This window comes from Hylobates moloch, unplaced genomic scaffold, assembly GCF_009828535.3.
Source record: "Hylobates moloch isolate HMO894 unplaced genomic scaffold, HMol_V3 SCAFFOLD_11, whole genome shotgun sequence".
Lineage (NCBI taxonomy): Eukaryota > Metazoa > Chordata > Mammalia > Primates > Hylobatidae > Hylobates > Hylobates moloch.
Window position 1 is genome coordinate 84,353,178 of NW_026652286.1, and position 23,953 is coordinate 84,377,130.

Below are 23,953 nucleotides of genomic sequence, written 5' to 3' on the forward strand. Positions count from 1 at the left end.
AGCTCATGCAACCTCTGCGCCCTCCACCCCCTGCCCGAGGTTCAAGGGATTCTCCTGCCTCAGCCTCCCAAGTAGCTGGGAATATAGGCATGCACCACCATGCCCAGCTAATTTTTGTATTTTTAGTAGACAAGGTTTTGCCATCTTGACCAGGCTAGTCTCAAACTCCTGACCTCAGGTGATCTGCCTGCCTCAGCCTCTCAAAGTGCTGGGATTACAGGCATGAGCCACTGTGCCCAGCCAATACTGTAGATTTTAACATGAATTTTAAAATTGACATTTTCTCTCATCTCCTGTCTATTCCAATTAATCAATACAAGATATATATTCCAAATAGAAGGCAATATATCGAGAATTCAGAAATAGTCATGAATAATTTTGCTTTAATGCCTAAGCTTAGCAATAACAGTTATGTTATACTTACATTAATGCAGAATAAAGTGGTCATTCTATGCAAGTAATTAGGATCATTTGCCATTACTAACACTTTGGGAACAATGGTATTTTGGGCCCACTCTGTACCAAACTTCTGAACTAGTTTCATGAGGTTGTTGGTGGCAGCTTCTCGGATGGCGTATACTGCAGAAGAGGTCAAAAACATGTTCTCATATTGCTTATTGTTTTTTAAGCATAACCTAGTTTACTTACATGAAAATCAAATGTGGACCAAAAGCAAAACCTCTCTGCAATCAGACTCCACATGTAATCATGCTGCAATGACAAGCATGCTCAGCTCCAACTCAGTTTCCAAGTGTGCATATCCACAGAAAAGGGATGCAAGGAGCTCACTATATGCATCATCAATTATGTAACAAATACAAGTGCCTACTATGTGCTACAAAAAGAATACTGAAGATACTTTCCCTCACAGGAAATAAGCTCTTATCAGAGAAATGAAAGCTAACACACTCCATGAAGTCACATGGTATAAGAGCACTTAGAATGAAGTGTGGCATTGTGTAGTAAAGGCTGTGAGGGTTGTAGCAGTGCAGAGAAGAGTGAACGGGGAAGGTCTAGGAAGGCTTCAGCACAGAAAGAAGGTTTGACTGGGCAGTGAAGATTTGGGAGGATCTGTGTAAGTGGAGAGAAGCGGGGAGGAATTCCTAGAAAGGGTAAAGACATGTATCCAGGACACAAATGGAAAAAACTGACACCTGTGAGACTTCGAAGTTAGACTATTAGGGTGGACCCAGACCACAGAGCATTATGAAAGACTTAGATTTAATTTGGAAAAACAGTGATGGGTTTTTAAAGCAAACTTGTGACCTGATGACCAATGTGGAATTTTAGCAAGATTATTCCAGCAACATCATGGAGAACCGACGTTGACTGAGAAAGACATCACGGAAATGGCGTAGAGGCCACTGTGGTCATCTATACAATAGCAAATACAAACATCAAGATGTCAAATGTCTTTGAATCAATGTGCCTGCCTTAACATCTAGTAATTCCCTATATCCTTTGATCATTTATCAAAGACATAAAGCTAGATAATAAAGGTCTGAGCTACAATCCTCTCACAATTAGTTGCTATATACAGCACTGAACAAAAACAGGCCTGGTGTCACTTCACTTTACAGATCCAGTAAGACTCAAAATTTGGGCTCAGATTAACAAATTGAGGGTGGCAGGTACTAATACCTTATTCTACTTCTCTCCCCAGGTGGGCCAACCTTCCTGGGATGATAAGAAGGGCAGGAATAGCTATCCAAGCCACAGTCCCAGTCCTAGGCAATTTATACAAGCCTCCAACCAAGAAATAGGCAACTTTTTCTATTCATAGATCCTTATGGGCAATGATGTTGAGAAGAGGCAAGACAGCATAGACAAGTGACCATACAACTGATTATCAACACTTAAACTGACAGTCTACGGGAGAAGCAACCTGTCGGTAAGACTCAGATGCACTAAGGAGCAAACTCAAGTCAACTGTTTTACTGTAGTACAGATTCCTTCCCTTAATATCCATAGTCTTTGTCTTTGGCCCAAACCCTTCTCTGTCCTCCCCACTAAAGAGGAGCTAGCTAGAGTATTTGTGTCTTCTCCTCTAATTTTTTTTTTTTTTTTTTTTTGAGACAGAGTCTCACTCTGTCTCTCAGGCTGGAGTGCAGTGGTGAGATCTCGGCTCCCTGCAACCTCCGCCTCCTGAGTTCAAGCAATTCTCCTGCCTCAGCCTCCTAAGTAGCTGGGATTACAGGCACCCACCAACACACCTGGCTAATTTTTGTGTTTTTAGTAGAGATAGGGTTTCATCATGTTGGCCAGGCTGCTCTCGAACTCCTGACTTCAAGTCATCCACCCACCTTAGCCTCCCAAAGTGCTGGGATTACAGGCATGAGCCACCATGCTCAGCAAATTACTATTTTTTTTAACACGCTTTAGATTTTTATCATAATGCCATTACCATAGGAAGGGATCTCACTGCCAGAAAAACCAGAGACTGGGCAACACACACACACAGCCTTGACCAAGACCTTAACTGCACTGAACTCTACTTGGCCAGATGCCTACTATGTTCTTAGCTCCTCTGAATTCTGTTTTCAGAAGAATGCAAACCATTCCAGAGTTCTGCCTGTTTTCTTTTGTCTATTTCTTTCTCTTTCTCTCTCCCCATCTCCTCTCAAGGCCTGACTGACCTGCAAGGTTTCTTTGAATGTCTATCTATGCTCAATAACTGATACCTTCTCCTTTCTCCTATAATAAATAAATAAATTTCCCTTCTACATTCCTCCCTCTGATCAAAACTGTCTGCTCAACCACAGGAATATAGGTGAGTGATACTTTCTTCCTTATACTTCTCTGGAATTTTCACAATGTTCTTTTAGTAGTTTCATAACTAGGGAAAAAGTTTCAAAAACTCTAACTGATCCAGTGATCATTATATAACACTTATCTGAAATGCAAAAGCAAAAAAGCTCCTGTGATTAATTAAGTACAGAACAATTTTAGAGCTGTTATTTCATTGGTTCATGGAACTCTTGCAGTCCCCACTTCAGCACGCTACTGCAGAGAAATAAACAAGGGTTTCTCCTGCTCCCAAACTGAAAGAGAAAATCCGAAAAGAGGAAGGAGTAATCAAGTTGCACAGAGAAAGCAATCTCACAGAGAAAGGGTGCCAGGAATTTAATTCTTTGTGGAATATTAGAATTTTAAAAATTCCTCAAAATAAAACACCATCTTAATCTAAAATGCCAGCTTTTAAAGAAAGCATGGAATGACTTGGAGCCAACCCAAATGCCCATCAATGACGGACTGGATAAAGAAAATGTGGCACACATACACCATGGAATACTATGTGGCCATAAAAAAGGAATGAGTTCATGTCCTTTGCAGGGACATGGATGAAGCTGGAAGCCATCATTCTCAGCAAATTAACACGGGAACAGAAAACCAAACAGTACATGTTCTCACTAATAAGTGGGAGTTGAACAATCAGAACATATGAATACAGGGAGGGGAACATCACACACTGAGGCCTATCGGGGGTGAGGGGCGAGGGGAGGGAGAGCATTAGAACAAATACCTAATGCATGTGGGGCTTAAAACCTAGATGACAGGTTGATAGATGCGGCAAACCACCATGGCACATGTATACCTATGTAACATAACAAACCTGCATGTTCTGCGCATGTATCCTAGAACTTAAAGTAAAATAAAATTTTAAAAAGCACAGAATGACTTGCTAGGATGCACCATTCCCAGTAACATTAAATATTTATCAGATATAACATTTTTTTAAAAAGCGGTTATTTCTTTCCTATGATTTGCCAAATTTAGTTTTATTTAAAAAGAAATAAATAGGCCACAACAAGATAACTTTAGAGACGAAAAAGAGAAATAAAGAAATCTACGATCCAGTTTGAAAACACTGGAAATACCCACATATATAAGCCCTTATACATTTTCACATATTTTTTCACATCCTTCTTCTTCACACTCTTAACCATATGATCCTCCATATGATGCAAATATGCCTTTAACAAAACCACCTACATGTATAAGCAGACACAAATACCCTCACTCCTCCCAAATTTCCAGGCATAAGCAACCACAGATGAACAAAGAGATACACTAAATACATATATAAAGTATATAAAAGATACTGTGGAACTGACTCAGGTTATCTATTATATCCACCAAAACATGGAAACAAGTGGGGAGCAGGAAGGGACAGCATTAGGAGATATACCTAATGCTAAATGACGAGTTAATGGGTGCAGCAAACCAACATGGCACATGGATACATATGTAACAAACCTGCACATTGTGCACATGTACCCTAAAACCTAAAGTATAATAATAAAATGGAATAAAAAAAAAAAAACATGGAAACAAAGCTCAAGGACAATGTCATATGACCCCATAGGGGCACTCACACTCATCGGAACAGGTCTAAGACAACACTAAAGCTGTCAAGTCTGGACCTGGGATCTGGCAGAGAGGGTACATCTGTCACCCACTGCTGCCTGGCACACAAGGGGATACACATATACCTCTACCTGAAGCCTCACCAGGAAGTCACTTGCTCATTCCTGCTGTCCTATCTGACCTGCCCTGAGCTCACCCTCTCCTAGCATTGCGGCAGCAGCAGTGAGAGTACAAGCAGTAAGCCTTCCTTTCACCCAAACCAGAAATCCAGGCCCTCTCTATCCCTATGGCAAAGCTAGTGTTTCCCACACCTGAGAATCCTCTACTGTCTCACTGTAGATCTCCTCTTCTTTGCCACCTCAAAAAGGCCAAGTAGCCATTTCTCCCACCCAGGCCTTTCATCTGATTCCAATCGCCATCCAACCTAGTGTATAGCTGCTGAAGACACCAATTACAGGATGGTCAAAAAGAGGATCTTCAGATAAGGGAGGAGTAAATAGATATATAAAAGAGATGGTCTGAAGATAATGTAATAGATTGAGTAAGAAAATAATGCAAATAAATTGTTTAATGGAGAAAATAAAATCTAAGATACAAAAAATTGGTAGAAACATCAAATTTATATTCAGAAGACTAAACTTTAATTAGAGCCTTTCTTCATTCCTACAATATTAAGGCAAAATATCTGGTCAGACTGAGATTCCTTTCTAAAAGGAAACGTATGAACATCATGGATATACGGGGCTTTCAATAATCTGTTTTTATCTACTCACCATGGTCCACCAGCCAAGCCATACATAAAGAATTCAGCTTTTCATCAAAGAATTCCACACCCTACAGATACAGAAGATTCCATTAATATACATTGCCAAAATTCAGAAATATAAAGATGGTCTATTTACATTACACCAAGGTTACCTGAAGGCTAAAAAAACTTGTTTCCAAATAAGTAAAAGAGACAGAAAGGAAACACCACGGGAATTACAAACAAACCATAAATCTATTTATTGGATGGAAATCATAAACAACAAAAAAAAAGCATACGTGAGCTGGCATAGGCCCTGCTAGGTAAAAGAGAACAGGGTGGCCAGAAGCCAGCCACAACACTGCAAAAGAGCAGGAAGAATGCACTGTGAATGGTCTGCCAAGCAAATCTGGATTACCTGTAAAAATGAATTACCCAGGAAAACACCTGTCAGTAATATTACTAATTCTCAATTGTCTACCCTTTTTGGTTACTATTATGACAAATCCTTAAGGATAAAGCAACTGACCTCAAGACATAGAGAGATCCCCAATTAAAGACAATATTTTCGAGACAACAGTAGAAAGCCCTGGAGGGAGAATAAAGCAGGCCCAGGACTACAGGGCATATGGCCCAGGCATGGCTTGCTCTCCCAGCCCTGTTCCTCCCGACTGTCAACAGGTGGCCACTTCAGTGCAGGCTGGGGATGGGCTCCAGGAGCAGATTTACAGTCCTCTAACCCCAGGGCTTCCACACCACATGGAGAATGCTGTGACACACTTTCCTAGTGCCTCCCTTCTGGGGTCTACATGTTTACAGTCTTGCTTCTTTGAACTCTAAGAAGTTCCTGATTGGTGATTCTATATTTTAAATAAAGAGAGGTAATATAATGTGTCAGTGTTTTGAAAATAGTGATTGAATACGACAAAATAGCTTTTTTTTTTTTTTGAGAAGGAGTCTTGCTCTACTGCCCAGGCTAGAGTACAGTGGCACAATCTCAGCTCACTGCAACCTCCATCTCCCGGGTTCAAGTGATTCTCCTACCTCAGCCTCTCGAGTAGCTGGGATTACAGACATGCAGCACATGCCCAGCTAATTTTGTATTTTTAGTAGAGACAGGGTTTCACCATGTTGGCCAGGCTGGTCTCTTAACTCCTGACTCAGGTGATCCGTCCGCCTCAGCCTCCCAAAGTGCTGGGATTACAGGCATGAGCCACCGCACCCAGCCCAAAATTGCTTTGTATTAAAAGATCATAATGAACAAATTTTGGCATACACTTAGATTACATCAGCCAAGATTTCTTTTTCATTTCATTTTTCATTTCCTTCCGTTTTAATTAACTTTTATTTTCCAGTTTGTTGTTGTTGTTGTTGAGATGGAATCTCTGTCGCCCAGGCTGGAGTACAGTGGTGCAACGTCAGCTCACTGCAACCTCTGCCTCCTGGGTTCAAGCGATTCTCCTGCCTCAGCCTCCCAAGAAGCCTCCCAAGTAACAGGCACCCACCACCACACCCGACTAATTTTCTGTAGAGTAGAGATGGGGTTTCACCATGTTGGTCAGGCTGGTCTTGAACTCCTGACCTCAGGTGATCCACCCACCTTGGCCTCCCAAAGTGCTGGGATTACAAGCATGAGCCACTACGCCTGGCCTATTTTCCGGTTTTTGTAGTTTAACTTTACACTTACTTACCATGGTCCACAAGCCAGGTCACACATAAAGTCTTGAGAGAATTTTATAAAATGACTATCTGATACAAAAATATTGAGATAAAGAAAAATTAAGGAGAATATATATACTAACAAGAAGTTAAAACTGTAAAGAAAATGTTCATGACTGAGGCATGTTACCCCTGCCAGACAGGTGTAAGTCAGCCAAAGACACCATCTGCCTTGCTTTCACACTGCTCTCTATAGAGCTAGCAACCCTGGGAAGCTTTCCAGGCCTAGAAGGAGCAGAGGTTAAAAGAAATGGTACTAAAATGCACTCTCCCTTCCAGATAGTTATGGTCTTCAGCAAATCAGTTAATCACTGCTCCTCTCCACTCTGAAGAGTAGATCCATGACAATCACCAGTGAAGAGAAGATGACCCATAGCACTTGGGAGTGACAGAGGAAAAGGATGACAAAATAACTTCACCTGATACCATTTGCTATGCACTAATATCTCTGGTATACTTTTCAAAGAATTGGACACTTTCAATTTTATAAAACATATAATGCCACAGACATCCACAAAATGCATGTTCATAAACTAAATGTACTAAAATTAACAATACAAATTCAGGGGTTCAAGACAAGAAAAAATAAATTCCATATGCTGTGACCTGAAAGGAATGAAAGTGGGAGTAAGGAAGGGGAAACAAGCTGTAGTGATATCAATAGTAAACTGACACATCTTTCTCAAAAAATACTCAACAATCAACAAATGTTGGCTATGCATAGTGGCTCATGCCTATTATCAGCTACTCAGGAGGCCGAGGCAGGAGGATCATTTGAGGCCATGAGTTTGAGACCAGCCTGGGCAACAGCAAGACCCTGCCCCCCAAAATAAAAAATGTTAAGTGCCTAATTAATGACAGGCACTATGGTAGGGATTGGAAATAAAGTACAGTCCCTGCCCTAAAAGAGATCACCCATCTCTCCAACTAGACTGTAACAGACAATTATAATACTCTGTAATAAGTGCTACCAACAGGGATAAAGGTACATCAAACTTAGAACTGTCTAGGCTACCTACTCAAAAAAAGAAAGAGATGTGGCTATAAAACCCAGCTTTGAAATTTTAACTAACATGGTATTAGTTAGGGTAAAACTGATCATGAAACTCAAACAGTAACAGATAATGTGATAATGTGGACTTTGACCAAAATACTAACATTACAAGCTTCATTTTTATTTTTTTTGTTTTTTTTTTGACACAAAGTTTTACTCTGTTGCCCAGGCTGGAGTGCAGTAGTGCGATCTTGGCTCACTGCAGCCTTCGCCTCCTGGGTTCAAGCGATTCTCCTGCCTCAGCCTCCCGAGTAGCTGGTATTACAGGTGTGCACCTCCATGCCCAGCTAATTTTTGTATTTTTAGTAGAGATGGGGTTTCACCATGTTGGCCAGGTTGGTCTGGAACTCCAGGCGTCAAGTGATTCGCCTGCCTCTGCCTCCCAAAGTGCTGGGTTTACAGGTGTCAGCCACTGTGCCCGGCCTCTCAATACTTCTTTTCTATATGGTGATTCCTCAACTCCCTTTAATGAGAATGTAGGGCAAGTGGTACCTAGGGACATTTTGCTTAGAATACAAGGCAACACGGAAGTTTCCTTGAGCAAAAATCACAGCAGACTTACCCTAAAACCATAATCCCTTTTCTTCTCAGTTAAATATTTCTTAAGTCACAAAGGCATTAAATATTATAAAATTTACATTATATATACGAACAAACTGATCTTATTATTCTATGGCTTTTTCGGTGGTGATGAAGTGAAATATGTTTCTATAATACAGATTAAGCATCCCAAATCCAAAAATCCAAAATGTGAAATGCTCCAAAATCCAAAACTTTTTGAGCACTGATATGATGCTCAAAGGAAATGCTCATTGGAGTATTCTGGACTTCGCATTTTTGAATTTGGGCTGCTCAACCAGTAAATATTTATAACGCAAATATTCCAAAATCCACTTCTGGTCCCAAACATGCTGGTCCCAAGCATATTTAGATGAGGGATACTCAACCTATACCTTTGTGTTAAAAATGTATGCACTAATAGGCCAGATGCAGTGGCTCACGCCTGTAATCCCAGAACTTTGGGAGGCTGAGGCGGGTGAATCACCTGAGGTCAGGAATTCAAGACCAGCCTCACCAACATGGTAAAACCCCATCTCTACTAAAAATACAAAATTAGCTGGGTGTGGTGGCACATTCCTGTAATCCCAGCTACTGGGGAGGCTGAGGCAGGAGAATCGCTTAAACCCAGGAGGCAGAGGTTGCAGTGAGCCGAGATTGCATCATTGCACTCCAGCCTGGGCAGCAACAGTGAAACTCAATCTTAAAAGAAAAGAAATGTATGCACTAACAAACATAAAAACCATCCCATAGGTAACAAGAACAAGGCCATACTTTCATGCATCTAAACAAACATAAGCATACAGGCTACTAGGCCTCCTACTTGCCATGGTAAATTGTCACTATTTGACACTACCCTGCAGTTCATGGAGCAACACATACTCACCAGCTGGCCTGCCAGCAGCGGCATATACTCAATGATGGCCAGTCGGACCCTCCATTTGGCATCTTCTGCCAGTTCCACTATGGCAGGAAGGAGAGACTGAGAGAGCTGACGGATTCCAATCACTTCATTTACACAATCCAAATTGGAGATGATATTCAAACGAACTTCAGGACACTGCAAGTACATAAGCCCCAGAAGACCACATATAAAAATCAAGTACTCTGCCCAACAGTCTCCTGTCAGGGTAAGATAACACTGCTAAGTAAGTTTTAAAATTATAAAGTATTGACTCAGGTGAAAAAAAAAAGGATAATCTTGAAGAAATAATAGTGAGTACATAAATAACTCAAGGAACATAAATGATCTTAATCAGAAATTTCAATTAAAAGTCTTGTAGTAAAGACTACAAGTCCATAAAATGGTAACGAGCATAATCTCTGGAATTAAATCAGATGCACTCAAATTTCAGATCTGTCATTGTTGAAAGACCTTGCTCAAGTTACTTTAACCCTCTGTGCCTCAGCTTTCTCATCTGTAAAATGGGATAATAATAAGACCTACCTCATAGGATTGTTGTGAGAATTACATGTAAAAATACATGCAAAGCACTAAGGCTCATGCTTGCCATGCAGTAATTACTCAGTAAATATTACGTATCATTTTAATTTTTGATACTATATTTAAACTTGCATAAATGAAACTTTTTAAACAAAGACACATTAGCTTTAAAGAAACCAGGGAGTATAAAGCAAAAATCAGGTAAAGATGATAAACAGACATTTCTAGGTTTACTCTAATGGGTCCTTGTGCCCACTTTCTGAGAAACCTATAACCCCATCCCCAAAATCACAGGTGTCATTGGTTTAAAATAAGTTATGATTTTTTTATCCATTTTCTTTTTGGGGGTTCTATTTTAGTGAAACCCTAAACCAAAATCAAATAAAAACACATCACTATCAAAGGCAACAGAACATAAAGCAAGACCCACCTCATCCTTCAACTGAGCTAAAAAAAGAGGTAGAAGATGTTCAATGGTATTTTCTTTGCCTAAAATAGTAGACAGTCCCATAATTACAGAAGCTAGAGCCGATTTGACATGTTGACTGGTATCGGATACTAATTCCTAAAATAAAATCAAAATTAAAAACCTTTATTACAAGACAACAGAAACTTCCATACCATTATTCTGGGAGACAGAGTCTTGCTCTGTTGCCCAGGCTGGAGTGCAGTGGCGTGACCTTGGCTCACTGCAGCCTCATCCTCCCAGGCTCAAGCACTTCAGCCTCCAGAGTAGCTGGGTCTACAGACATGCACCACCAGGCCTGGCTAACTTTTTTTTATTTTTTGCAGAGACAGGTTCTCACTACATTGCCAGGGCTGGTCTTGAACTCCTGGGTTCATGCAATCCTCTTACCTTGGCCTCTCAAAGTGCTGGGATTACAGGTGTGAGCCACCACGCCTGGCCTGTTTTTTTTTTTTTTTTTTTTTGAGACAGGGTCTCACCCTGTCACCCAGGCTAGAGTGCAGTGGCATGATTATAGCTCACTGCCATCTCAACCTCCTGGGCTCAAGCAATCCTCCCACCTCAGACTCCCAAGTAGCTGGTACTACAGGTGCATGCCACCAGGCTCAACTAATTTTTGTATTTTTTGTAGCAGTGGGGTCTCACTATGTTGCCCAGGCTGGTCTCAAACTCCTGGGCTCAAGAAATCCTCCCACCTCAGCCTCCCCAAGTGCTTGGATTACAGGCATGTACCACCATGCCGGACCCCAACGAATTTAAAGACAGCACTATTTCAATACTGATTAGTTGATAATGTTTCCTCAGACTACTTGTTAGGTAACATAAACCTATGCACCAAAGAGCAGTTTACAATTACAATGGGCTAATAAGTAATGAATAACAATGTTGCACATTAACACATCTTCCCCATTCATTACCTGTCAACCTTTAAACTCAAGAGCTTTAAGGTAAACAAACAAAAAAAATGAGATTAAGGTTTACCTTCATATAAATCGGAGTGAAACAAAATAAACTAAAGTCAGGTTTACCTTTATATAAGGCAGAATTTGGTTCATAATTATGGTCTCTCTATCTTCAATGGACAAGTTCTCACCAAGTTCTAAAAGATAAATAGAAAAAAAAGAATGCTTTCACAGGGCCATTTACAAAGAGCTAAATGAAGACATTTAACCAAGTTTATCAATAATTTCAATTAAATTATATGTTTAAGCAAATAAGGAAAACAGCTCTTGTTCTAAATAAATTTTTTCGTGAAATCTCTATGCCATTGCGTATCACACCAATCCAACCTGAAAGGCATTTTTTTTTTTTACAAAAACAAGACAAAATGATTTCTTGATTTTAAATATAAAGGGACTATCTTTATGTGACAATGTAACATTTCCACACACTGAAAACACCCCTATGTATTTTAAAAACATATTCTAGAACAAAAAACATGCAAACTTGACTAATAAAAAATGCACCAAAATGAATGACACATGTTCCAACATAAATTGAACTCCTTAACCTTTTACTTTGTGGGCAGCAGCCGCCCGGACTTCAGCTTCACAGTCTTTAAGTAGGTTCTGAAAGGCGGGAATGAGGTCATTTAGGGTGATTTTAGGACCCATGGCTTTCTGGAGCTATAAAAGAATTTGAACGGGTTTTAATGTATACTAACAAAATAATTAACAAGAACAAAACAAAATTGTGCAATCTGTAAGTACATATTTTTGCCACAGCACTTCACATTGAAAAGAATTAATTCAGAAACTTTGGGTACAACAGCAAGTCTATGGGTTTTCAGGTTTATTTCCTTAGTACTTAAAAATGATCATTTTACCTCTGAAAATTTGTCAGCCACCATATAGCGAACTCGCCAAGATTTATCTTCTGCTGCTTGTCGAAGTGTAGGCATCACCAAAGTCTCAAGGTCATCCTGAGGCAATAACTGGGCAATACTGACACAAGCTTCCACAGCAAGGAGGCGCACTGAATCCTAAAGGAACAAAATTTCTGTAATTCAGACATTTACTGAGACCCATGGGGAACTGCTGTGGGGTGGTGCAGGTGTTTAAAAAAATAAACACCACCAAGACTGCTACACCTTATATAGTTTCACGTCTTGACATCTTTTTTTTTTTTTTTTTGAGACAGGGTCTCACTCTGTCACCCAGATTGGAGTGCAGTGGCACAATCTCGGCTCATTGCAACATCCGCCTCCCAGGCTCAAGTGATTCTCCTGCCTCAGCCTCCCGAGTAGCTGAGATTACAGGCAGGAGCCACCACGCCCAGCTAATTTTTTAATTTTTAGTAGAGACAGGGTTTCCCCACGTTGGCCAGCCTGGTCTCAAACTCCTGACCTCAAATGATCCACCCGCCTCGGCCTCCCAAAGTGCTGGGATTACAAGCGCGAGCCACTGCGCCTGGCCATGTATTTACATATTAAAAGAGCTGCTCCCGGCCGGGCGCAGTGGCTCATGCCTGTAATCCCAGCACTTTGGGAGGCTGAGGCGGGCGGATCACAAGGTCAGGAGAGCGAGACCATCCTGGCTAACACAGTGAAACCCCGTCTCTACTAAAAATACAAAAAAAAATTAGGCCGGGCGCGGTGGCTCACGCCTGTAATCCCAGCACTTTGGGAGGCCGAGGAGGGTGGATCACGAGGTCAGGAGATGGAGACCATCCTGGCTAACACAGTGAAACCCTGTCTCTACTAAAAATACAAAAAATTAGCCGGGCGAGGTGGCAGGCGCCTGTAGTCCCAGCTATTCAGGAGGCTGAGGCAGGAGAATGGCGTGAACCCCCGGGGGGCGGAGCCTGCAGTGAGCCGAGCTCGCGCCACTGCACTCCAGCCTGGGCGACAGCGAGACTCCGTCTCAAAAAAAAAAAAAAAAAATTAGCCAGGCATGGTGGCGGGTGCCTGTAGTCCCAGCTCCTCAGGAGGCTGAGGCAGGAGAATGGCGTGAACCCAGGAGGCGGAGCTTGCAGTGAGCCGAGACTGCGCCACTGCACTCCAGCCTGGGCGACAACTCTGTCTCAAAAAAAAAAAAAAAAAAGAAAGAAAGAAAGAGCTGCTCCCTTTGCCTGGAACGGCATGTCAAAGTCATAAAGATAGAAATGACTTTGTACTATGAGTAAACAGCAAAGTAATTACCTTGGCTAGAATGCAGAGTTTCTATAAAGGAAATGAAAATTTTAAAATTAAGTAAAAAAAAAAACATTTTAATGATGCCTTCAAAGCCTTACTGTAACAGAAAGTTGAGGGATAAAAATGAAAAGAATACTTCTAGAAGTTATTTATAACAGATTAGGAGAAAGGTACAGAATAAGAGTAAAGGAAATCACTTAGCTTAGTTTTCAAAAAACTCAGATCAGGGTGGCAGTAACAGGAGTGTAGGCAGCATAAGATGATGACTTGGAAAGAAATACACAGAACAATTAAAAGTTAGAAATCAAAAACAAAAATCAGTTGGATTTAAATGTTGAAGATCAAGGACAGAATAACTTTGAGGAAGCTGTGGCTAGAAAAACACAGAAATTAGAAAAGTATGGGATTAATGAACTCAACTTTCCAAATGTAAACAGCCAATGCCAACGTGACCCTATGTCCTTTGAGCAAGTGGAAAATACACAATTAAGACAAATCAATGAGGGGCCAGGCGTGGTGGCTCATGCCTGTAATCCCAGCACTTTGGGAGGCCGAGGCAGGCGGATCACCTGAGGTCAGGAGTTCAACACCAGCCTGGCCAACATGGTGAAACCCCATCTCTACTAAAAATACAAAAATTAGCCAGGCGTGGTGGCACGTGCCTGTAATCCCAGCTACTCAGGTGGCTGAGGCAGCAGAATTGCTTGAACCCAGGAGGCAGAGGCTGCAGTGAGCCAAGATCGCGCCACTGCACTCCAGCCTGGGTGACAGAGCAAGACTCCAACTCAAAAAAAAAAAAAACACCAAAAAAAAAAAGAAAAATCAATGAGAAATTAGAAAATGAGACTGCAGATTTGTATATTATACATATATAGGTAGAATCTTAATACATGTAAACATTAGCACCCAGAAGAAATAGGTAAAAAATTTTAAGTGTGTACAATAACAGTTATGTATGTTATTACGTATACATATACTTGAGAGACATAACAGTGACTCCAACTTCCAAAATATTACAAATCTTAGAAACTGTATATCAACAATAACTGACTATATGCCAAAAACACACACATTCCTCTGTATGCAAGCGCACAGGCTAAAAAAGACAGGACTAAGTTCTTGGTAGTGACTACACAGATATCTTTGGATTTCGAAAATCATGCTAAATCATGGGACTGCTAATCAACTACTGAAATACAAGCTAATACGTGTTTGTTAAAAAATTACTTCTCTGGTCGGGTGCAGTGGCTCACATCTGTAATCCCAGCACTTTGGGAGGCCAAGGTGGACAGATTACAAGGTCAGGAGTTCGAGACCAGCCTACCCAACACAGTGAAACCCCATCTCTACTGAAAATACAAAAAATTAGCCAGGCATGGTGGCAGGCGCCCGTAATGCCAGCTACTCGGGAAGCTGAGGCAGGAGAATCACTTGAACCCAGGAGGCAGGCGTTACAGTGAGCTGAGATCACGCCATTGTACTCCAGCCTGGGCGACAGGAGTTGAAACTCCATCTCAAAAAAAAAAAAAAAAAAAAAAAATTACTTCTCTTCCAGAACTTCGTTTTCTCTCCTATACCTGTTCCTCCTCCCAGAATTTTCTCCATCTTAACGATGATACCATCATCCACCCAGTTGCTCAAGCAAAAAATCTAGGAGATCTTGATTTCTCTCCCACTCATCCAATCCAATAATACTAACCTATTGATCCCACTTCCAAACTGACATCCAGATCCTTTCCATCTTCACTACCACCCTATTACCATCATCATCTCATGCTGAGACTTGAAATGTGGCTGGTACACATTATTTACACTCAAATAATAAGATTTTGGAAAATTTTGGTTGAATACAAATATTGTTAATTTCACCTATTTCTTTTTACTTTTAAAAACATGGCCAGTAGAAAACTTAAAATTAACAGGTAGCTTACATTATAGTTCTCTTGAAAAGCACTGTTTCAAACTATAACGTTTAGGTAATAAATGCGCAAAGAAGGCCGGGCACGGTGGCTCACGCCTGTAATCCCAGAACTTTGGGAGGCCAAGGTGGGTGGATCACAAGGTCAAGAGATGGAGACCATCCTGGTCAACATGGTGAAACCCCGTCTCTACTAAAAATACAAAAGTTAGCTCGGCGTGGTGGCATGCGCCTGTAGTCCTAGCTACTTCGGAGGCTGAGGCAGGAGAATCGCTCGAACCCAGGAAGCAGAGGTTGCAGAGAGCCGAGATTGCACCACTGCACTCCAGCCTGGTGACAGAGTGAGACTCCTTAAAAAAAAAAAAAGAAAAGAAAAAAAAAGTGCAAAGAAAACTAAGGCTGTGCTTACCATAAAAGTCAGGATAATGTCACTTTTAAGGAAATAGAGTGGCAAGTGGAGGAGGAAGGAAGAGTTTGTGTTTGAAAGGGAATCCATGGAGGGATTCTGGGATAGTGGCTGTCAAAGTGATGTCTCCTATCATAGGTGATCGTTAACAAGTTGGTATTACCTTCTAATAGTTCATTAAGTTATATATTTATTTTGTACATTTATTATTAGAATAAAAATTCTAATAATTTTTAAGATTATTTTGAAAGTAGGATTTAGATCTTTAGATTTAGGATCTGAAAATGAGACTCATTAATATTGTCCTGGGGCTTGTGGTCCTGTACACATGAAGGATCTTAGGGCAGGCAACATGCAAATTAAAAGCCCAAAAGGACTATTCTAGAGTCCAGGAACTCTGGGAGCTGATCCTATTAAGCACCATTACAGAGAAGCGGTACAGCCTAGCTGTGAAGGGCACAAATTCTGGAGCCAAACCACCTAGATTCAAATTCTGACTCCACTACTGCTAACTATGCAAACTTGAGCAAGTTACTTAAACTTTCTGTGCCTTTGTTTTCTAATGTGTAAAATGGGCTATCTCATGGAGCTGTTGTAAGGACTGAATTACTTAATACATATAACTACTTAAAGGCAGAGAAAAATTAAGTACTTCATTTGGATGTTTGCTAGTTTTATTGTTATTTCTATATCAAAGAGATCTAGATCTTCAGAATTGAATACAATTATGTGAAGTAATCCCATACACTACTATAGAAGAAGCAGAGAGTCAAATAGCTTTCCTAACACATTCTAAGCTTATTTATCTGAAAAGTCAAAAATTCCAGGAAACATTACTCCCTCATATTACAATACAGCCAGCAATTCCCAAAGGTATGTTACCCTCCATGCTGCTTTGGTCTTCCTTTCTAATTATGGCTCCCATTTCCTCTCTGACTCCCCGCTCTTTTAACAGCTGCTAATTTAAGAGAGAAATCATGGTCTGGTTAAGAAAGAAACATAAGAACATTGAGATGAGCATGTTACACTTTAACCAGGCCAGAATCAGCACTAATTCTGCAAAAAGAATCCTAACAAGAAAACTAAAACTCCCCAAAGAAATTCTGAAAATTTAGAGGAAAGGAGCATATCTGTGTCCCTTAAATACTAAGAGTTAGTTTACCTGTTCATCTGAAGCTAGATTAGTGAACAGTGGAACAATTTCACTTTTCACACTGTCTAATTCCAAAACTTTTGCAAATTCACCCAATTTGGAAGCAGCAGCACGTCGTACCATTGGTGTGTCATCTGAGCACAAGGAACGGAATTGCCTGCAACATAAAACAATGAAGGTATTTCCCACCAAATAACACTGACTAAATCTGCCCCCATACACACAGACAGACTTTTAGAGGTTTCATCTTACAATAATCAGTGACTAAGCTTCTACACATAGAAGTAACAAAAATAAAACATATTCAACTGGATAATAAAAAATGACATCATAGGCCAGGCATGGTGCCTCACACCTATAATCAAAGTACTTTGGGAAGCCCAGGCAGGAGGATTGCTTCAGGCCAGGAATTGAAAGCAGACTGGGCAACATAGCAAGACCCTATCTAAACCCCAAAAATATTTTTTTTGTTGTTGGGGGGTGCTCAAGTGAACCTTCCACCTCAGGCTTCTGAGTAGCTAGGAACACAGGCGGGTTCCACCATGCCCAGCTAATTTTTTTTTTTCTTTTTAGTACAGACAAGGTCTCACTATGTTGCTCAAGCTGGTCTTGAACTCCTGAGTTCAAGCAATCCTCCCACCTCAGCCTCTCAAAGTGCTGGGATTACAAGCATGAGCGACTGCATCCAACCAGAAATTTTTTTTAAAAATTAGCCAGGCGCAGTAGTGTATGTCGGTAGTCCTAGCTACTTGGAGGCTGAGGCTGGAGGATCGCTTAAGCACAAGAGTTCAAGGTTGCAGTGAGCTATGATTGTGCCACCGCACTCCAGCCTAGGCAACAGAGCAGGACCTTATCTCCTTAAAAAAAAAAAAAGTCATAAATCCTACTATGCTAGTATCAGCCACTCATTGGTAACAAGGTACTATGTAAATTGTCAGCTACAAGTTCCTAGTAATCCCAAATAACTCATAGCTTACTGTCTGATTTCTGCTTTAACAAAGCAAAAAAACACCATAGCTTACCGTCTGATTTCTGCTTTAACAGCATTTGATGCCCTGGGATAGCAAACGCTGAGTAAACCACATGCAGATGTGCGAGAGGTGAACCAATCCCCACTTGCTAGGCGTTTCACCAGAGGTACAAAATAAGCTTCCAGAGCAACAGGAGTATGCTCCTGGGAGATCTGTCTCAGGGACTCCACAGCCTTGTCACGAACAACAGTCTCTTCCACAGTTGCCAGATTTTCCAAAGGAGGCTGAATGGATTAAAAAGGAAAACCAGAGAAGAAAACTTATTGAATCAGGTTAGAAACAGATAATCACCTTTTAAAGTGACTGAAGGGAGGTGGTACACGTAACCAGAATGTTAGCTCTATCATACCAAATGGTTACTTTCAGCTCACACAGTGATGACATATGGTGCGGCCAACCCAAAGACACGACTTCTGCGGAAAAGCCAAGATCTCGTGTCCCAGATGGCAATTCCCAGATGGTGTCTACAAATGACACAGTGTAAGAGACTTGACACAGTATTAATATTACTGTGAGCTGAATCACTAGGTTTAAAAGATACACAGCCAAATTCAGACAGGATCACGTATATTTCCTCAAGAGTAAGTACAAAAATATGACCAATGTTAGGCACCACAAATACAGGATAACAGCTTGTCAGGTCACTGAGTCCACAGCCTTTTCAGTATCATTCCACCATTCCCAGAGGTGCAAGCAACCCTTATCCACCATCTCCATCCCATCCTTTTATCCAACCTATAAAATGCTGAGTGCAAAATTGATTTTTTCAGAACACATTCAGCAACTTTCCATTAGCCATAGGGCAGAAAGGAGTTTCTGACAGAACAATCAAGTGAAAACTACAGAGATTGGCTGGGCACAGCGGCTCACACCTGTAATCCCAGCCCTTGGGAAGCTGAGGTGGGCAGATCACTTGAGGTCAGGAGCTCGAGATCAGCCTGGCCAACATGGTGGAACCCTGTCTCTACCAAAAAATACAAAAATTAGCCAGACATGGTGGCACACGCCTGTAAACCCAGCTTACTCAGGAGGCTGCGGCATGAGAATCGCTTGAACCCGGGAGGCGGAGGTTGCAGTGAGCCAAGATTGTGCCACTGCACTTGAGCCTGGGTGACAGAGTGAGACTCTTGTCTCAAAAAAAAAAAAAGTAAAGTACAGAGATGGTAGGACACCTTGCTTACAGCTTTAGAAATAAAAGAAGCCAAACGGGGTGGATGGTCTGGATTAAGAGCAGTAACTCAATATGGCATGGCCTAGTAAAACGTGTAAACAGGCTGGCTCTCTGAATCTCTGTCTTACTGAGTTTGCGTGTAGTCCAGGTAGATTCTACACATGCCATGAGCTACAGATTTTAAAGCATAAAACCCACATATAGAACTAACCAAGAGTGAAACAGAAGCATAATGAGTTAAAGAAAAGAAGTGTGTCTAATAATATACTTTAAAAATTGTTTGATACACACAGGTAGACAGTATTTAGCTTTCCTAGAAGGTATTTCAGAAACCCATTGAAAAGATACTGTTTCTCACTTGCCAAGGCACTTCATGATCTGTCCCCTGCCTACTGCAACCCCCTCTCATGCACTACCACTGGATAATAGCTATCATTACTACAGGATGAGGCCATGCTCCTGAGAATTGCTTATGAGTGGTCTCTTGATTTGAACTCTGCCTGGCCCTTGATGACACTCTGCCTACCCAGCCTCAACACTTCAGCAGTTCTTTTTTTTTTTTTTTAAGAGATAGGGTCTTGCTCTGTTGCCCAGGCTGAAGTGCAGTGGCACAATCATGGCTCAGTGAGGCCTCAGACTCCTCATCCTTCCGCCTCAGCCTCCCGAGTAGCTAGGACTCAGACAGATGACACCATGCCCAGCTATTTTTTAAGAGTTGGGGTCTCACTATGTTGCCCAGGCTGGTCTTGAACTCCTGGCCTCAAGCAATCCTCCTGCTGCTTTGGCCTCCCAAGGCAAGGATTACAGGTGTGAGCCACCACACCCAGCCACACTCCAGCAGTTTGGAACCCAGCCTGTTTCATGCTTCCAAGCCTCTGAAACTCATTTTTTCAATACATGATTATTGGTGTATTCTAGCTTTGAGGACACAGAAGAAACAAAGCAGACAAGGTTCCTCACTCTAGTGGCATTTACATTCTAATGGAGTAAGACAACAATCAATCAAGAAAAGAAGTAGATGGTGATGAGTACTCTATAGAAAAACGGAGTAGGATAATGTGGTAAGGGATGACAGGAAGGCTATTTTAAGTTGAGTGGTTGGGGAAAACCTCCCTGAGGAGATGCATTGAAGTTGATCCCTGAATGACAAGGAGCCAGCCACAGAAAGCTTGAAAGAGCTTTTCATTAGAGGGAAGACCTAGGGCAAAGGTCCTAAGGGAATAATGAGCTTGGTTAGTTCAAAAAACAGAAAGATGACCAATGTGAATGGAAGAGGTTATCAAGGCCTTTTGCGGTCTGTTCCCTGCCTACTGTGACCTCTTCTCAAGCAGTACCACTGGGCATATGATAATCCTACAGAGGCGGGTCATAAAAAGCCTTGCAAACTAAGGTACAGAATTTGGATTTTCTAAGAGCTATGGCAGAGAGTGAGCCATCTGCTGGGTGATGTGAACTGTAAGGGTCGGGTGAGAGGCAAGAGTGGAAAGCATTGTTAGGAAGCTACTACAGCAATCTAGAGAAAGATGATGGTCTGGACTAGGCTGGTAATAGGAGGGATGGAAGAAAGTGGACTTATTTGAAATATACGTAGACTCTATAGGAATTACTAATGGATTAGATGTGGGGAACAAGCGAAAGAGGATTCAAGAATATATTCGAGGTTTTGGCTTGTGCAAATGGAAAGACAGTGATAACATTTACTGAAGTGGAACAACTAAATGAGAGGTGTATTTGGGGGATAAAGCTAAGTTTTGTTTTGGGTATGTTAAGTTTGAAATACCTGTTTGACATACAAGTAGAAAAAAGCATAGGCCTATATACATAGACAGAAAAAAATCTCTCTCTCTCTCTCTCTCTATATATATATATATTCATGCTTATCTATTAATCAATCTACCTCAGGAGTTCCATGGAAAAGTCAGAACTAGAGATACAAATCACAAAAATCAGTATTACATACCCAGTATTGAAAGCTCTGACACATACACCCCTACCTTGTCCAACTGTTGAATTCCTGGTCATCCTTTAAAACCTAGTTCAGACATCATCTCCCAAGGTCTTCCCTGATCACCCTGAGTGAATCCCTTTCTCCCCTCTATTACGTGGGTATTTTGTGGGTACTTATATCTTTCCATTTAAGACTGCACAGTAATTATTTGCTGACACATAAAGGCAGGAACCTTATTCGATTCATTTTGGTGGTCATTTTTTTTTTTTTAAGAGATGGGGGTCTCACTATGTTACCCAGGCTGGATTCAAACTCCTGGGCTCAAGTGATCCTCCAATCTCAGCCTCCTGAGTAGCTGGTACTACAGGCTTGTGCCACCAAGCCCCCTCACATTGGTCTTTTTCAACATTAACATTGTAAACTATGATGTGTCTGATAAAGTAGACTCTCAATAAATGTCAATTAAATTGAACTAAATTCATCAAATTCACAAAGTCAGAAGCAAAAGTTAAACTGACAGACAAAATGCTGCTAGGTGAGAATTAAGACTTCTAACATCGCGCGGGGGAACCATAAAAACAATCAAACCCTTTTTGTCCCTACATCTAAACTAATAAGTCTACAGATGCAGAAAAGAAGGATGAAGTTCTCTTATTTACAGAAAAAAAAAGAAGGGGTTGAGTCCAAAGTGCCTACAGTATTTATTCTCTCAATGACTAACATTATGACTATCTGCCCATAAAAAGATCTGCATAAAAAATGCTGCAGTGTGTCTATCACCAAACAATGTATCATTTATACTGCAAAAGTTGTAGGAGGGTCGGCAGCTTACAAATACTCACCAGCAGACAGTGGGCAAAGTCAGGACCTCCCACTAGGCCAGTGAAATTTCCCAGCTGCTCAGCAAGAGCTAATAGTACCTCATCTTCATCATAAATTGTATCTGGAAGTGACAACAACAGGGACTCATCAACATGGATAGCTCTCCCACAGCTGGACACTGACACAAAACTAGGAACAGATTCACTATGCAACCAGTAAGGTGACCCAGTCAAAATCCTAACATTTTCTTCCTTCTCCTCAATCAACCGTCTTCCTGGATCTGTTGTGCACAACGAATTAGAAATTCATACTCCCGTATCATTTACTTTCCCAATAGCTAAATGGTTGATGTTTGACTATATCTAGCCACAACTAACAATATACTCTGTTCTGTTTCTTTTGCACAAAAAACACCTGGCTCATTTTAATGTGGGTAACAAACTCTAAAAAAGTCAGTGTTGAAAGCTACTGGAAAATGGAATGTCCCTGCCTTTCTTTAAACAAAGATTCACATACCTGTAAGGAATGGCAACAATTCACTTCGCGTCCTTTCTACTCCAAGTGCTAGGGCAATTGTTGATAACTTCTTAACACTGTTGAGTCGGAGCTTCAGAAAAGAAAGTAAAAAGAAGAACAATGTAAAGAAACGGTTGAATTTAGATCAAAAGACAAAAGGTGCTAACAGGTGAAATAATGACACAGGAGTAAGAATGAAGATAACCTTTCATTTAGATTTTACTGTTAAGGAACCTCATAGGGACTTCCAAAAAGAAGTGTAACTCGGCCTCACTAGCCACGGAAGATTTCCTAAGAGAAACACTCAGAAGGGACCGGAAGAGAAATGAATGAAAGACAATACAACACCTAGGAAGTAAGATAATTTTTAAAAGGGAGCACTTTGGCAGTGGTGAAGCAGGTGAAACGGTTGAATACAACACCTGTGGTTTCAAAGAAAAGTTCCCGCAGAGTGGATACAACGACTCGTCCAGGTTAATCGGCCATCCCACCCCCGCTTTCTACCCAACAAGCCGAGCCAGTTCCAAGCCGAGATGAAGGGATTCTGAGGCACTTCAAAGGGCTTCTGGGCATCCTGCGCCCCTCACCTGCTCCAGCCCCGTCTCGGCCCGGCACCGCGCTTCTCCTGCTTCCCTGCCTACGAGGCGCGGCCACCTCACGGCCCGGATGGGGCGCCCAGGCGGGAAGCGGGTTCCCCGATAACCGCTCTGGAACGGCAAGGCTCCGGGCGGACGCCTCAGGGGGTCCGAAGCAGGAGTACTGGAGAGGTCCCCGGGAAGGTCGGGGCGTGTCACCACAGCCCCTCGCGGAGCTTTCCCCGCCTCCCCTTCAAGTTTCTGTTACGAGCCCGGCTCATTCAGTACTCCGGCCACCCCCACCGCGGCGCAGGCCTTCCCCCTTCTCTACCACGCGACCAGCCGGTGTCGCCTCTGCTCCCCGGCCTCAGTCCAGTACCTGCACGTCTTCATTGCGGAGCTCGTCGATTAAAACCGCGATTGGGTAGAGCGAATCATCTCCGTCTCCCCCGGCTGCTCCTGGGCCGGTCCCGAGCCCCGATGCGCCCGCCATGTTCTTTCTCCTACTCCTGCTGGTCACCGCTTCCCGCCCCGCGCCCAGGCCCCGCCCCGCGCCCAGGCAGTAGGGACTAAGGCCGCCACGTGGGTTTAGCCGCGGTTGGGGAGCTGAGTTTCTGTCCCGATGATTAAGGCTCCCTTCCGACCCCCGCTGCAGGAGTTGTAGGTCTGAACTCAAGAAGACGGCTGGGCTGAGAAAGTGAATGGAACCCCTGCGTCCTTTCCCCAGCCGAAAGAAACAGGGACAGGGATTCATCCGGCTCGTTGTAGTCTGAAGGAGCCAGGGACCTACCTGAGTGATCTGCACTGTGCCCTCTTAAGACTCAGGCGGACCAAAGAGAGTGCCCGAGGCCAGGAGGAAAAAGGCTTTAGCACCTCCCCTGACTTCTTCCTGGCCCTGAGCCACTGGATCTCCAGCCCTAATTTCT

The 23,953-nt window shown here is 42.0% G+C and overlaps 1 protein-coding gene across 7 annotated transcripts in view; it reads right to left on the reverse strand.

The window, feature by feature from the left end:
• The window catches only part of PPP2R1B (protein phosphatase 2 scaffold subunit Abeta), a 39,580-nt gene extending 16,026 nt beyond the window's left edge, over positions 1 to 23,554 (reverse strand). For 4 of the 7 annotated variants that reach the window (XM_032167349.2, XM_032167351.2, XM_032167352.2 and 1 more), the window contains exons 1-12: positions 23,407 to 23,553; positions 22,453 to 22,543; positions 21,957 to 22,057; positions 17,987 to 18,219; positions 16,974 to 17,121; positions 12,180 to 12,335; positions 11,865 to 11,979; positions 11,383 to 11,453; positions 10,319 to 10,453; positions 9,331 to 9,504; positions 5,142 to 5,202; positions 425 to 579 (exon numbers count right to left, since the gene is read on the reverse strand). In XM_032167349.2, coding sequence (XP_032023240.2) covers positions 425 to 579; positions 5,142 to 5,202; positions 9,331 to 9,504; positions 10,319 to 10,453; positions 11,383 to 11,453; positions 11,865 to 11,979; positions 12,180 to 12,335; positions 16,974 to 17,121; positions 17,987 to 18,219; positions 21,957 to 22,057; positions 22,453 to 22,543; positions 23,407 to 23,520 — 1,554 coding nt within the window. In that variant the 5' untranslated portion in view covers positions 23,521 to 23,553. Of the gene's footprint in view, positions 1 to 424; positions 580 to 5,141; positions 5,203 to 9,330; positions 9,505 to 10,318; positions 10,454 to 11,382; positions 11,454 to 11,864; positions 11,980 to 12,179; positions 12,336 to 16,973; positions 17,122 to 17,986; positions 18,220 to 21,956; positions 22,058 to 22,452; positions 22,544 to 23,039; positions 23,157 to 23,406 lie in introns of those variants that run through there. The other 3 variants (XM_058446668.1, XM_058446667.1, XM_058446669.1) reach the window with 3 other exon arrangements.
• Positions 23,555 to 23,953: the final 399 nt, after the last annotated feature.